Source organism: Phaenicophaeus curvirostris, chromosome 10, assembly GCF_032191515.1.
Source record: "Phaenicophaeus curvirostris isolate KB17595 chromosome 10, BPBGC_Pcur_1.0, whole genome shotgun sequence".
Lineage (NCBI taxonomy): Eukaryota > Metazoa > Chordata > Aves > Cuculiformes > Cuculidae > Phaenicophaeus > Phaenicophaeus curvirostris.
The window spans coordinates 6,325,884-6,338,703 of NC_091401.1; the positions used below are offsets into that span (position 1 = coordinate 6,325,884).

Genomic DNA, 12,820 nt, shown 5'->3' on the forward strand with positions numbered 1-12,820 from the left:
GGGGGGAGCAAGGACAGAGGCACCAGGACCCAGCACGGGAAAGAGCCATGGGGAGCCATCCCAGCAGCTGGGGAACTCCAGACTCCCTGCAATAAATAATGATAATAAAAATTTTAAAAAAGGAGAAAATAAAGTAAAATTAAGCACAAATAAATGTGCTGGAGGCTGCCTGCTCCGTTGAGCTTGGACCTTACTGATGGGGAAGGGAAAAGGGGGGAAGGGAAAAGGGAGGGAGGGAGGGAGAAAAAGGGAGAAAGGAAAAAAAGGGGAGAAAGGGAAAAAATGGAGAAAGGAAAATAATGGAGAAAGGAAAATAATGGAGAAAGGGAGTAAGAGGGAGAAAGAGAGAAATGGAGAAGGGGAGAGAAATGGAGAAGGGGAGAAAAAGGGAGAAGGGGAGAAAAAGGGAGAAGGGGAGAAAAGGAGAAAAAGGGAGAAGGAGAAAAAGGGAGAAAAAGGGAGGAAAAGGGAGAAGGGGAGAAAAAGGGAGAAAAGGAGAAAAAGGGAGAAGGAGAAAAAGGGAGAAGGAGAAAAAGGGAGAAAAAGGGAGGAAAAGGGAGAAGGGGAGAAAAAGGGAGAAGGGGAGGAAAAGGGAGAAAAAGGGAGAAGGGGAGAAAAAGGGAGAAAAAGGGAGAAAAGGGAGAAAAAGGGAGAAAAAGGGAGAAAAAGGGAGAAGGGGAGAAAAAGGGAGAAAAAGGGAGAAAAGGGGAGAAAAAGGGGGAGAAAGGGAGAAAAGAGAAAGGGAGAAAGGCAGGGAAGCGAGGGGGCGACCGGGCCCCGCAGCCCCGTCCCCGGGCGAGGGGCGGTGATGGCGGCCCCGCCCCGCCCCGCCGCGGCGCTTTCTGTCCGCTCTCCCGCCCCGTACGGCCGCGCCGGCTCCATCCGCTGGCAAGTTTGTAGCGCGGGGCGCGGGCGGCGGCTCCGCTCGCCCGGCGGGGACCCGGGCTCGGCCGTGCCGGCCCCAGCATGGCCGGCATCGGCATCGACCACTCCAAGCTGCCCGGAGTCAAAGAAGGTCGGGGGAGAGCGGGGCCGGGGGGGGCGCGGGGAGATGGACGGGACGGGGGGAATTGGGAGAAGGGGGGGGGGAGAATGGGGGGAAGGAAGGAGGGGTGGGACTCTTTTTTTTTAATTATTATTATGAATTTCCTGGGCGCGGGGCGGCTGTCGGCGCTCCCCGTGGAGCCGCGTGGTCCCTCGGGGGTGGCGGAGCCGCCCCGCCGCCGTCCTGCGGGAGGAGGGGGCGGGCGAAGGGCCTGTCGAGCCTCCCCGTCCCCGCTTCGGCTCGGGAGGAGGCGGGGAGGGCGCGGGGGGAGGGGGCTCAGCCCTTTGTCTGCGCTCCCGCGGGGCACCCGCCTGGCTGGGGGAGCCCGCGGGGGGCTCTGACGGGGAAACGCGGGTCCCCCCGCGCTGTTACGGCTGGACGCGTTCGGTGATCTGAGGGGGGACGGCGATGCCGAGGTCCTTGCTAGGGATACTTGAGCCTACGCGGCGGGGGAGTCTGAAGGGTTTGCCCCGCGTTGAGCCTTGGAGCACCAAGCAGCCGCTCCCACCCTGCCGAATCCCCGCACAGCGCGGGGGCAGAGGGGCTGGGGGGCGCCTCGCTCCCCTCCTGGCTGCCCCTGGCCCCCCTATTTGCCCTCAGCGGCCCGGCTGGCCTCAGCCCCCTCTTAGCTGAGTGTCTCCTTCCCCTGTGTGCCTTGAAGCTGAATTAGAGGCGCCCTGGAGCTGCCTGGGGTTTAAAAAGCTTTGTACGAGCTGGACTCTGCTTTCTGACAATGATACCAGTCTGTGGAAGCTCTGTCAAGATTGAGTTATTTTAGGTTTACGCTGTAGTACCAGAGAACACTGTGTGCCTGTCTGAATGCAGCCAAAATTCCTTAAACTTCTTTTCCTTGCTGCTATTTCTTTGTTTAAATTTCAGTTCTTGCAGAATAGGAAGTCTGGATTTGATGATTCAGCTGCTCAGGAGCAAAATGTGTATTGTTTGTGCAACGAGCTGGAGATTCCTCTTGACCATTTGTCATCCTTTAATGCTTCACTTCTTTTTACTTTTCTTCCAGTAGCAATACCCGTTTGCTGAAGTTTTAGGGGTTAATGTTGGGCCTGTTAAGTCATTAGCAAAATTGTAATTGGTGGTTTTAGTGTGGCCAGGATCTCACCCTTAGAGTCTGTCCTCACATGGTTACTCAAGAAAATTAATCCTGTTAACCTTTCTAGTGGATTGATTAAAGTGAATTAAATCCCTGTGTCGATGCTCTTATTTAGAATTTAAGTAGCCTTGATTTGATTTAGCTTGATTAATTTTTGAAGTGAACTAACTAGACTGAGTTAAGGTCGCTTACATGCTGAATCTAAGTATGTTTACAGGCTTGCAATGTAGCTCCGCCGGTCCTTGGTAAATTTGCACATATGGTTAGCCTGGATTAAGTTTCAAGATTGCCCTGGTATGACAAACCTTTGTTATCTGATAGCTGCTACTTTTTATCCACTTGTTCCAGCGTGGGGAGTAGATGAGGCCTCAGCCATGCTCTGCAAAGCCTCAGGCATGTTTCACGCTTTGTTTAGTGATGTAATTTGTTTTTATTGTGGAAGGTGTTGAAACCAAGCTATGCCTTGGACTAGATCTTTTCACGTGGGGGTATTAATGCCAGCCAAGGAAAGAAATGCATTGCCTTACATACCTAGGGAAATATTTATTGTTCCTGATACAGAAATCACTGTTGATACTTCTGGAAAAAAAGTTCTCTTTCTTCCTTTCGGGTAAAGGTCAACTTAGTCACTCATTAACAGTGAAAAACATTGGTTTAGTTTGCGCACTTTGTGCTTCACCAGCTTTCCTTTGGGGAGGTGCTGTGTCCAGGTTCTCCTTGGCCGCAGGTAGTTGGGACCACTGTGAGAAAACATCCCCCTCCTTATGGTCTCAAAAGGTCCTCTACAAAGCAAGGTCATTTCTGCGCGCTGATGGCAGTGAAAATCTGGTAACTGTAGCTAGTGCTGTATGAAGCCTTTCTTCTTGTGTTTACTTTCTTCTTTACCTTTAAAGGCATTTATATTAGCTGCCGGCCTGATATAGATGGCGTTTTGCTGGTGAAAACTACTTCAGCCAGTCCAGTTTATTTTGTGGGCAGGGGTTTGCTGGTGGAGAACACACCCTTCAAAACACTCTTTTTCTAGTATAAACTAGGTCGTGGTGCTGCAGCCTGGTGTTACAGAGCCATTTTTCCATGGGCAGTAAAGTGGATGGTCTGACCACTGTGGTCAGTAAAGCTCTTGTAAGTTATTTGCTGAAGGTTTTGGTGTTAGTGGCAATCTGTGGGCTGAGTTTCTCTGCCTGAATTTCTGTTTGCCTCTCAAGTGTCTGTGACATATCCTCTTCTCACAAAGCAGCTTTTGCTTTGTGCTCTTTTGACCTACCCTAGGGGATTGCTCAGCTCTGTGTGTCGATCTTCTTTACTAGAGGTCTCATCATCCTGGAAATATTATTCTAATTAGTTTCTTATGAAGCAAATAAAAGAAATGGGCTTGGGCTATGCTTGATCTCTAGCTGTCTCTCATCTTGTGTGATATGATGCATTGCTAGTAGCTACAATTGGGAAGGGCTGCATCCTCTGCTTTCCTGCCTTTTTTAAATGAACTCTTCAGTGCAGCTTCCATGCCGTCTCAAAGTGATGTATATTGCCTCTTGGACCTGAGAGGCATCCCTGCCTGCATGCAGGGAGTTCTTGAGCAGGTATTTTGGAGCTGTGAAGACCTTCCTCCTCTCTGGAGAATCCATCTGTGGTCCTGTTTGCTGTTGCTGTATTTACCAGAGGGCTGAGGTCTGTAGCAATAGCTTTAAGAAGGGTTGCCTGTCTGCTAAGACTGAAGCTCAGTCTCTCATTTGATGCACTCTCTGAGAGCCTTCAGCTATGAGCAGTGTACCCAAGTACGGGCTTCCTATGAGTCTGAATCCTCTGTGAGGAGAGAAAAAGGAGAGGTGGGGGAGAAGGTGTCTGGTACAGCAATATACAGCTATTTGGAACTGTGGGAAATTGCAATGGCTTAAGTGTTTTTATTTAATTTTGCTTCTAGTTGTACTATAGAGAAGTACAAGGGCAGAATGTCTGTGCCACTTGTTAGAATCAACCTTGCCATGTTGCTGTCTCTTGAGCTCCAGCCTTCACAAAGGCTGATTGTTGCTGCCACCTGTGCTCAGAGGGGCACAGCAATGATGTTCACACTATGGTTTCTACATTAAGCGTCTAATTTGATTTTCTGAAGCTCCTGTACTGTACATTCAAATGCTGCTCATTGCAGTCTGCTGCAAGAGAGGCTAATTTCCCAATTGTAGTAGCAAAAGATGTATCCTTGAGGGAACAGGAAGGGTTTGAATCTTTATTTTCTGTCTTGGAAAGTTGTTCTGTGGGGCAGGCAGAATAGCTGGCTCTCTTTTGCCTTAATGTAAATTGAATAGAAGTTGGCTGTAAGCATCATTCTTCCTCTTCCTCCTATACACAGCACCTACCCTCTGACCTCTGCAGCTTAATGTGACCTTCTCTGAGGCTCCTACAATAGACAGCTCCTGGCCGCTGGCTCTCCAAGTGACCAGGGAAGAGGGCCAGCTCTGAGGTGCAGTGTCTCAGTCTGTCTCGGAAGGGGCTTGTTGATGTTATCTGGTTATTTCAGGGCTCTTGGTGCCGGTGTGTGTGCCCAGCAACACAATGGTGAAGGAGAGGAACTGGATGTTTGTCAAGGGTGGAAGTGGGTTCAGAAAGTGCTGGTGGCTGGCAAGAAGTCTGCTGCGGAGGGATTCTGCTTTGGAATTTTTCTGGGGCCTGGTGTTGAGGGATGAGTTGTCAGCGGTACTGGTGTGCAGGAAGGATTGACCTTTAACTGGATTAGTATAATAGGGGCAACAATTTTGAGAGCAGCTGAGTGGTCAGTGTGGTCACTGTGAAGCCACCTGCGCCATGCCCTTGGCTCCAGCTGAGATTTTTCCTTGCAGCATGGTGTGCACTCTCATGGTTTTCACCTTTGTGACTTCCTTGCAGAAGGCCTCTGAAAAATTCAGGCTAGCTGGATGGCTTGGGGGCAGTGAGGAGGTGGAGGATGACGGGACATAGACGCAGGCTCTTTCTTTCTAGGTCACTGGTTCATGTCCAGCTCTTCTGAGTAATAGGAGGTCTGTTTTTCCAGCATGCATGAATTCAGTAGCTGAGGCTGTGGTACTCATTTAACTTCTACTTAAAGCTGGGTGAGAGTTTTATTATGCATTCAGTTGTTCTGGGTCTGCAGCACTTGGCAGAGGTGGGCAGGATTAGCATATTTCATGCTTTTGGCTCTAAAATGCAACTGAGCCGGCAGGTCTGCCTCCTCCCAGCCTTTAAATCCTCAGCACTGTCCTCTGTGAGCTGCTGAGGTGGTTGTACTGAGGCGAAAAGATTCTCCAAAAAGCACTTTTTGGCAGAGAGTAGCTTCCAGACCCGTGTTGATGCTTTCTGCAGATAGAGGCTTGTCTTTAGTTGCTGACAAGTTTTTGGGCTGGTGTAAGGCAGAGCACAGTCTGTTTTGCCCTGATTTCTGGGGTTGGCATGGAGGTGGTTGGGCCCTTCCCTTATTTGTGATACCAGAACATTGACCATCAGCCATTGCTGCTCTGTGAGTAATGATCCCAGCTGAGCGATGTGTTGCAGGTGGCATTGTGTTTGCTGTGACCATGAGCCTCTGTTTAATCTTTAATTTCCTGTGGCCGTGAGCAATGTCATGCCAGGCAGGAGCTGGAAGTGGTTGCTGCAAGGAATAGGAGAGACCAGTTGTGCTTTTGCTGGGACCATGCAAGGAAAACCCTGCTTGGGGATGGACCTTGGGGCTGCATGGAATGTCTCTGTTTTGCTGGGATAAGCCTTGTTTTAGTGGTTTTTTTTGTTTCCTTGCTCAGAGACACTAATTCAGAGTTGAAGTGAATGTAGTGATTTATAGGAAGAAGTGACACATTCTCTCCCTGCTTCCTGGTCCCCTTCCAGAGTGTCCCCAGCTGGCTGGCTTCCCATCATGCTCTGCTGCTCCTCTGCATAATGCTGACGTGAAGGTTGAAGCGCTGAGGAAGGAGGCTGATCTGTTGGTAAAATTGCCCTAAAATTTGAGAAGCTTAGGTCCAGTTTCTGTCATGGTACTCTCTGTTGCTTTGGCCTTTTGTTTTTATCTGAAATGATACTAAAGATATTTGCCTTTCTGTGGCTGGTGGCTTGCATTGCAATGAGCAAAGGACATTTGCTGGGCATTTCCACCTGGAAAAGCAGGGCCGTTGTCTCCATGGAGGCTGCTGTGTGTCAGGGATGCTACATGTTCATGTTACGGTGCTGGCTTCTCTGTGGAATGCACAGTAGACTTCACGAAAGTCCCTTGATGCTTCATTCATAGTTTACTTCTAAAAACTTTAATCGGAGCCTTCTCCCTGTTTTCTTTCACAGCACTTGAAAATACACCACACAGCTCATTGAGTGCATGCTATATGGCCTTGGCCCTGCACAGCAGCTGAGAGAGACCTTTAGCAGGGCACCACATTGCAGATAAAAGATGCAGGGCAGGGCTGTTGTGAACCTTGCATCAAGCAAAGGAGACCAGTTAGACCTGGGTGCTCATAAAATCTACTCTCTACCCGCAGGTGCCTTGTGAATTAAGTTTACTCAAGTGTTACTGCCCCTGGGGAGAAAGGTGTAGATGAAAGCCTGCTCAGAAGCCCAGCACAGCCCTTCTGCCTCTCCCCAAGGATTTTCTACGAGGCTCCAGAAACTCAACTGATGATTATTTTAATTGCATGCCAACCCACGGTGTCACCGCCATTGGTGCTCTGTCAGCCAAATAAAAATAACGAGACCTATTTGACTGAGACCTGGGTTGTTAGTGGTTTGGTCAACAGCTGTGCCTGTGGTGAGTGCTGTTCAGGACAGAAAGTCAAAGTGGGTTTACAAGTGAGTCACTCTTCTTCACTTCTCTTTTCAAAGGAGATGTGAAAATTTGCATGCAGTAAAACTTTAAGTTCCTGTGTGCATATGGGTAAGTTTTGTTCTTTTCCTAGACCTGAACCAGGACTTGATGGCTGTAGGAATTGGCTTAGGAGGAAATGTTACATGGGTTCAGTATGTGGTGTTCGGTAAGTGATGACAAATGGGAAGAGGACACAAATGAGGCAATATTTGAAGGCACTGAGACACAGGCATACCATAAAGGCACTGAAAGGACTGACAGGAGAAGTAATGAGACTAAAGGTAGGAAGGAAGTTTATACAAATAGAATGCTTCCTGTATTATTATTTTTTTTAACTTCTGCAGAAACCTCTCCAAAAGACATCATGCATATAGTTTTGGACGTTTTTAACCAGGCAGGACAAGAGAGTGGAGTGTGCCCTGGCAGGACATGTTCCTCCCAGAGGGACAGTCACTACTGACCTGGACAGTGGGCAGGCAAAAAACTGGCCTGGCTCTGGGTGGCCTTCCCCAACATGGATGGAAAGCTTCTCCCTGTCCACACAGCAAAATGGCTTTGCACTGCAAAAGTATGTGAGCTTATCATATACGTCTCCTATGGACGTGGCAAACATTTCTTATGGGATACTGGTGGAAAGAAATTTTTCCTCCCTCTGTTCTGAAGTTAGTTCTGTTATGGGATGCCAGCTGGTGGGACAGGGAAGGCTTGGGTCTTAACTTCACCAGTGCCTACTGGAGCCTTTGACAGTGCTATTGGGAGCTGGCATGAAGTAGTGGAGGACAGCAGAGAAAGACCTGGGAATTTTCCAGGGTGCCAGGGTGTTGGCTGTTTCTGTGGCATGCAGAGAGCACTGCTGTTCACAGGGCTGCACTTTCCTGCAGGCCATTCGGTTGGTGCCAGGTTTCCTAATGACGTTGAAGTTGGGAAGAGGCTGGGCTCCTGTCCTTATTTGCTGTCTGGAGGGACTGGCTCCTTGTCTAGGGCTGCATAACCCTGTGTGCATTCCTCACATCCCTGATAAAGGCAGATTGGCCTCCAGCTCTGATTATAGTGCTCAGTTACTTGATACTTCAGGTGGCTGGCATTGCCCAGAGCATGTCAGCTCTGGCCACATAACAGGTGAGCTTAGGTTCTTATTTTAGTTGTATCTTTTTTTTTTAAAGCTGTAAGTATACAGCTTTTTTTTTTTTTCTTTCTCTAAAGGTGATTTGGCTTTCAGAGCAAAAAAGTTACTTCTGACTGACACTTGGAGCTCACTTTGTGCTTTTCAGGAAGAGGCATTTAAAAGGCTGCTAAGTCTGCTTCTTCCTCATGCTTTGCAATGCACGTGAGCTGTAGGCGCAGATGCCACGAAACAGTTTGCTTTAGGCTGATGCTGGAAACTCTACCTCCCTGCCCATCTGGCCCCAAAGGCCTGGAGCTTGCTTGTTCCTACCCTCTTATTGCCACTGTTTTAAATCTGTAGTTGCTCTAAGGGCAGCCTGCCAATGCGAGGCTGTGGCAGGAAGGGGGATGTGTGTTGTTAGTGCTGCAGCTTTACTGATTTGTGACTCTTGTAGATGGATGTGAAGGTCTGACTGATCTGGGGGGCTTTGTGTTCTCCAGAGCTGACTAATAAACCTGGAGAACTTAAGCACAGGAAGCAAGGTGGGACGGGAGAGAGTACCCATGAAGACATGGCATAGCAAAGAAAAGGGGTTCTGAAAGCAGAGTGTTGTTGGTTGGTTAAGTAGAAGAAAGTTCTTCTTGCTGAGCAGATCTGCAGTGCTAGCAGCAGCTGAACTGGAGGCAGCCTGGAGTCCTCGTAGCCATCTTTCTAGGAAAAAGGCAGCTGATAAGAATCTGTGCAAGCATCAGAGCTGATTGCGGAATCAGTTCAGACACCTCCATCTTCAAATACAACAGCTGGTCAGGTTTCCAGCAAGCCTTGGAGGCTGCCCTGAGGCCTATCTTGCTAGAGCTTTGCTTCTCTTGGTATCTGATCAGGATGAATAAACCCTGGCTTGTTTGCATGTGCAGTGATGCTGCAGTCCATCCTTCCAGCTTTAGCTCTCATTTAGCTACAAGCCTCAGAGCAGTCTCAGGCTTGGTTCGACTCACCCAAAGGCTGAACAGAAAGTGGCATCTGAGGGAGTCTTTCTACTATTTATTCTCTACTGAGACATTTGGTCCTCCATGTGACTGTGGGTCCCTGTGGTATAAAACCATGCTGTGGGGTTTTGAGAGGAATTGGAACCTTTCTTTGGCACTTGGCACCTTCTGCATAGGCATCAAGCTTCCAACAGTCAGACTTGTGTAAACAGTCACTACACTGAGTCAGTGCATGACCTTGTACCAGAGAGGTATTGAGAGCTCCCTTTGTGAATCCTGTCTGCCTTGTATTCTGCTACATTATCTGTTAGGTTGAAGCTGGAGGAGAAGACTAGGAGAGCTGACGCTTTGAATTATCTCTGCTCCCGGCTGCCTACTTGCCTCTCTGGAGCTGCTCTGTGAGCTTATTCACCACAGTCTGAAATTGAAGGTGTAGAAATGCTAGTGAAGCATTTGAGATCCTGGGTACCATGGCTCCTGAAAGCCACTCTCATCCACAAAATGGGCCTGCCAGCTCTCTGTAGAGAAACTACTGAACTGAGCAAGGGAATTAGGTTTACATTTAGCAGGGAGCAGAAGTTTTGCCTATCTGGGAACTTCAGTGTGACCTTACAAGAATTTTGTGTAGTGTGAAGTTGCCTAAAATGCTGAAATAAAAGCTGAAATAAACAGATCAAAGCAAAATACAGTGATCACAGAGATGGGTGTGGGTGAAGGGTGTGTATATAGTGCAAATCTCTTGAGATACAAACTCCATGCCTGAGCAGTTTTCTGAGTGGGTGGCTGTGTGGAGTTGTGCATGAAAGGAGACTGTTTTTCTTTTACTCCTCCCTTACACCAGTTTAAATGAGCGGTGTTGGGCTTAAAATTAAAACTGCCATGATATCTTGTCTGCAAAAGAAACAAAAAACCCCTCTAGAAAAGTGCATTGTCATATGATGCATGGGACACTTCTTAAGGCATGTTTTACAGCTACAGTACTGCTCACGGGGACATCTGTGCGAGCCAGGGATTTTGACCTTTCTTGGTGAAGGTCTCCAGTGCCTCGCTCTCCAGTGACATGTGTGGTGGTTAGCCCTTGGGCAAAATGAGGTTAAACCACCCGCTCTTTGAGGCAGTGTTGTTTGTTTTGCTGTGATCCATGGTTGGGGGGCCATGGTGAAAGTTAACTGCTAGGAAAACTCTCTGTCCTTATTGTTGGTTCTTCATTTTGCACATGTGGTATTAGCTGAGTCAACTGGAGCTGTGTCAGATGCTGGAGGCAATGACTGCAGAAACAACTTTTGTTCTCGTTGATGATTTAAGACTAACTTTCTCTACAGACAGACCCAGTTATGTCTTGAATATCGTGAATGAAATATGTGTTTGGCTGTCGGGGGTCTACTACTTGGCTGTAACATCAAACTAGCCAAGCCATCCTTGACCAATATATCTACCTTGAGGTTTTTATGCCTGTTCACCTCTATGTTATGATGGTTCCACAGTAGGATGGATGACCTCACTGGTGACCTTTTGGGTCTAGGCAGTCCTGTACAGGCTGATGGACACTGGGGTTGTCAAAAAGGAGCTATGGAGGTAATAATGTTCTGACCCTAGCAGGTAATGACTCACAGATGTGACATATCGTGGCTTGTGCATCTTGCTGTCTGCTTTAAAGTGGCAAAATACTGTGTATTTAGCGCCTTAATGCAGAGACATTTCTGGAATAGGAGGCAGCAGCTGTAGCCCTAATCTTGGCTATAGGATTGAGGAATTTTGAAAGTTCTTGTGTCTTTGGGGACCCAGGTGGACCTGTCTGAACAGACTGGATTTTCAAAGCACATGTACCAGTACTCCTTAAGGTTCAACGCCATTTTCAGGTATGTCTGTGTATGCAAGCATGAAGTACTTCAACTCATCATGTTCTTCTGGAAGTCAAAGACATGGTCTTTATTTTTCTTGACGAATGGGTTGTGTTTCATGCTTGGAGGTTAAGAGATGCTCCTGTTTAGAAAGACTGCAGATGAAGTGATGTAGGGTGCAATTATCCAATGATGAGAAAGATGGCAGCCCTCTATAATAGAGACAGAATGATAAATTTTGTCAAAATTTGTGGCTGAGGCATGCTCTAGGATGACATTTTCAGGTTCCTTGTGGTGCTATTTTTTTGCAGTCTTGGGTATCTCCAGCTCCCCGTTATACTGTGCCAGCACATCACCTTCTGCTTTGAGGTGTTCAGCAGATGCTCTCTCAGCTTGAGGACTGCTCTGTGGGACAGATTGCAGGCACGTATACAGAAGTGAGAGTGCCAAACTAGGAGCCTCAAGAGAATGCATTTTGTGAATGCTGCTGATTTATGTTTCAAGGCAGGTTAAAACATAGACTCGTGTTCTGAGGATTAGGTTCCAAACTTATATATAGCCTTCCTTATTAAGGCATTGTTGGGCACTGAGAGCTTTTTGTTGGAAAATGGTGCAGATGGAGTACAAACTTCATGGCCTTGACCTTAAGGCATTAGCTTAGAGTAGAGAGGATAACTGGCTTCCCAAATCTCAAGCTGTTCTTAGCTTGCAGTCCAAGACTACTGATAAAAGGAATCATGGTTCTTTGGTGATTTTTTTTATTTTATATGTTTATGCTTTTAAGAAGTAGGCTGAGACCCCTCAGTTTGGTTCCCTATGGGGCCTCCCAGTCTCCTTGTGCTACTTCATAGCTCCCAGACGTGCGAGGTGGTCTAGTGCTGTGGCTGAGAAGAATAAATTGTTCCCTCCCTGAGCTGCCCAAACTTGAAGCTACCTTCTCCCTGCATGAGTTTTCTGATGTCCTTGGCGCTGACAGTGCCTGATGAACAAGGTTCTAGGAAGGTGTCTGTGTAACTGCAGCTGCAGCAGCCGAGACATGTCCTGGCCAGCCTCTGTCAGTGCCTGTGTGTGGTTGCAGGAGCTCAGCAATCTCCTGGTGTGATGGGAGAGGCAGGATGGAAATGAGAGGCGCTGAGGTCTGGCCACATATCATGCAGAGCAGCTTTACTGTGGGTGGGAAGGAGGCATCCCAGTTGCATGTTTCCTCTGGAAACTGCCTGTTGGATAGCCTTTCACCTCCAGTTGAGTGGCTACTTTGTCATGTTGTCTTCATTTCAAGAAAATGATCTGCAGAATTTTGAGGGCTTATCTGGCTTGGAGTGGCCTGACCAGTCCCTGCTGGTAGGAGTCTTTACAAGGTTCCAGCCTGCTTTCTTATTTGCAAGGATCTTCACAACTGATCATCTTTCTGAGACTGCTGGGTTGTAGCAGTATGCACTTGCTGCTTACCACTTAATTTGTCAGCTCTGTAGGCCCTAAAAATGATTTTTAGCTGATGAAACTGTTTTTTTTTCCTGTGTCACTTTTGTCTTTCCTCTCCCTCCTGTCCTTCAGTTCAGGATTCAAAAACTGCAGATGTTCTAATCTAAGCATGACTCACGCCTTCTAGTTGATTTTGTGAATTATCCAGCACATGATGGTGATGGGAAAATATTGGGAGGGGTGGGGGTGAGGAGCAAGAGATGTTTTTTTAAGACCCAAGAGGAAATGCTTGGAGTATGCGTGTGTGGTCCCTCATCACTGAACTGCCTGGTGTCTCAGAACATGTCATATGGGCCACGTCAACCAGCGGGGGCCCCTTGGGCCCATTGGTGAATGTCAACACATAATATAAGACTTAAGGGAGAAGTATGGTGTGTGTTTTGCCTTAAGCCTTGGTTGAGAACCTGATGGGGGGTGCTCTTGTGGATCCAGTGGAT

The 12,820-nt window shown here is 47.9% G+C and overlaps 1 protein-coding gene across 3 annotated transcripts in view; it reads left to right on the forward strand.

Moving 5' to 3' along the window:
- The first annotated feature begins 898 nt into the window (after positions 1-898).
- Positions 899-12,820, forward strand: part of CCDC50 (coiled-coil domain containing 50) — a 272,039-nt gene continuing 260,117 nt past the window's right edge. For 2 of the 3 annotated variants that reach the window (XR_011338091.1, XM_069864852.1), the window contains exon 1: positions 899-1,015. Coding sequence is in view for 2 of the 3 variants with exons in the window: in XM_069864852.1 (XP_069720953.1) it covers positions 967-1,015 (49 nt within the window). In the remaining variant the exon portion in view is untranslated. The remainder of the gene's footprint in view (positions 1,016-12,820) is intronic. The other variant, XM_069864853.1, reaches the window with a different exon arrangement.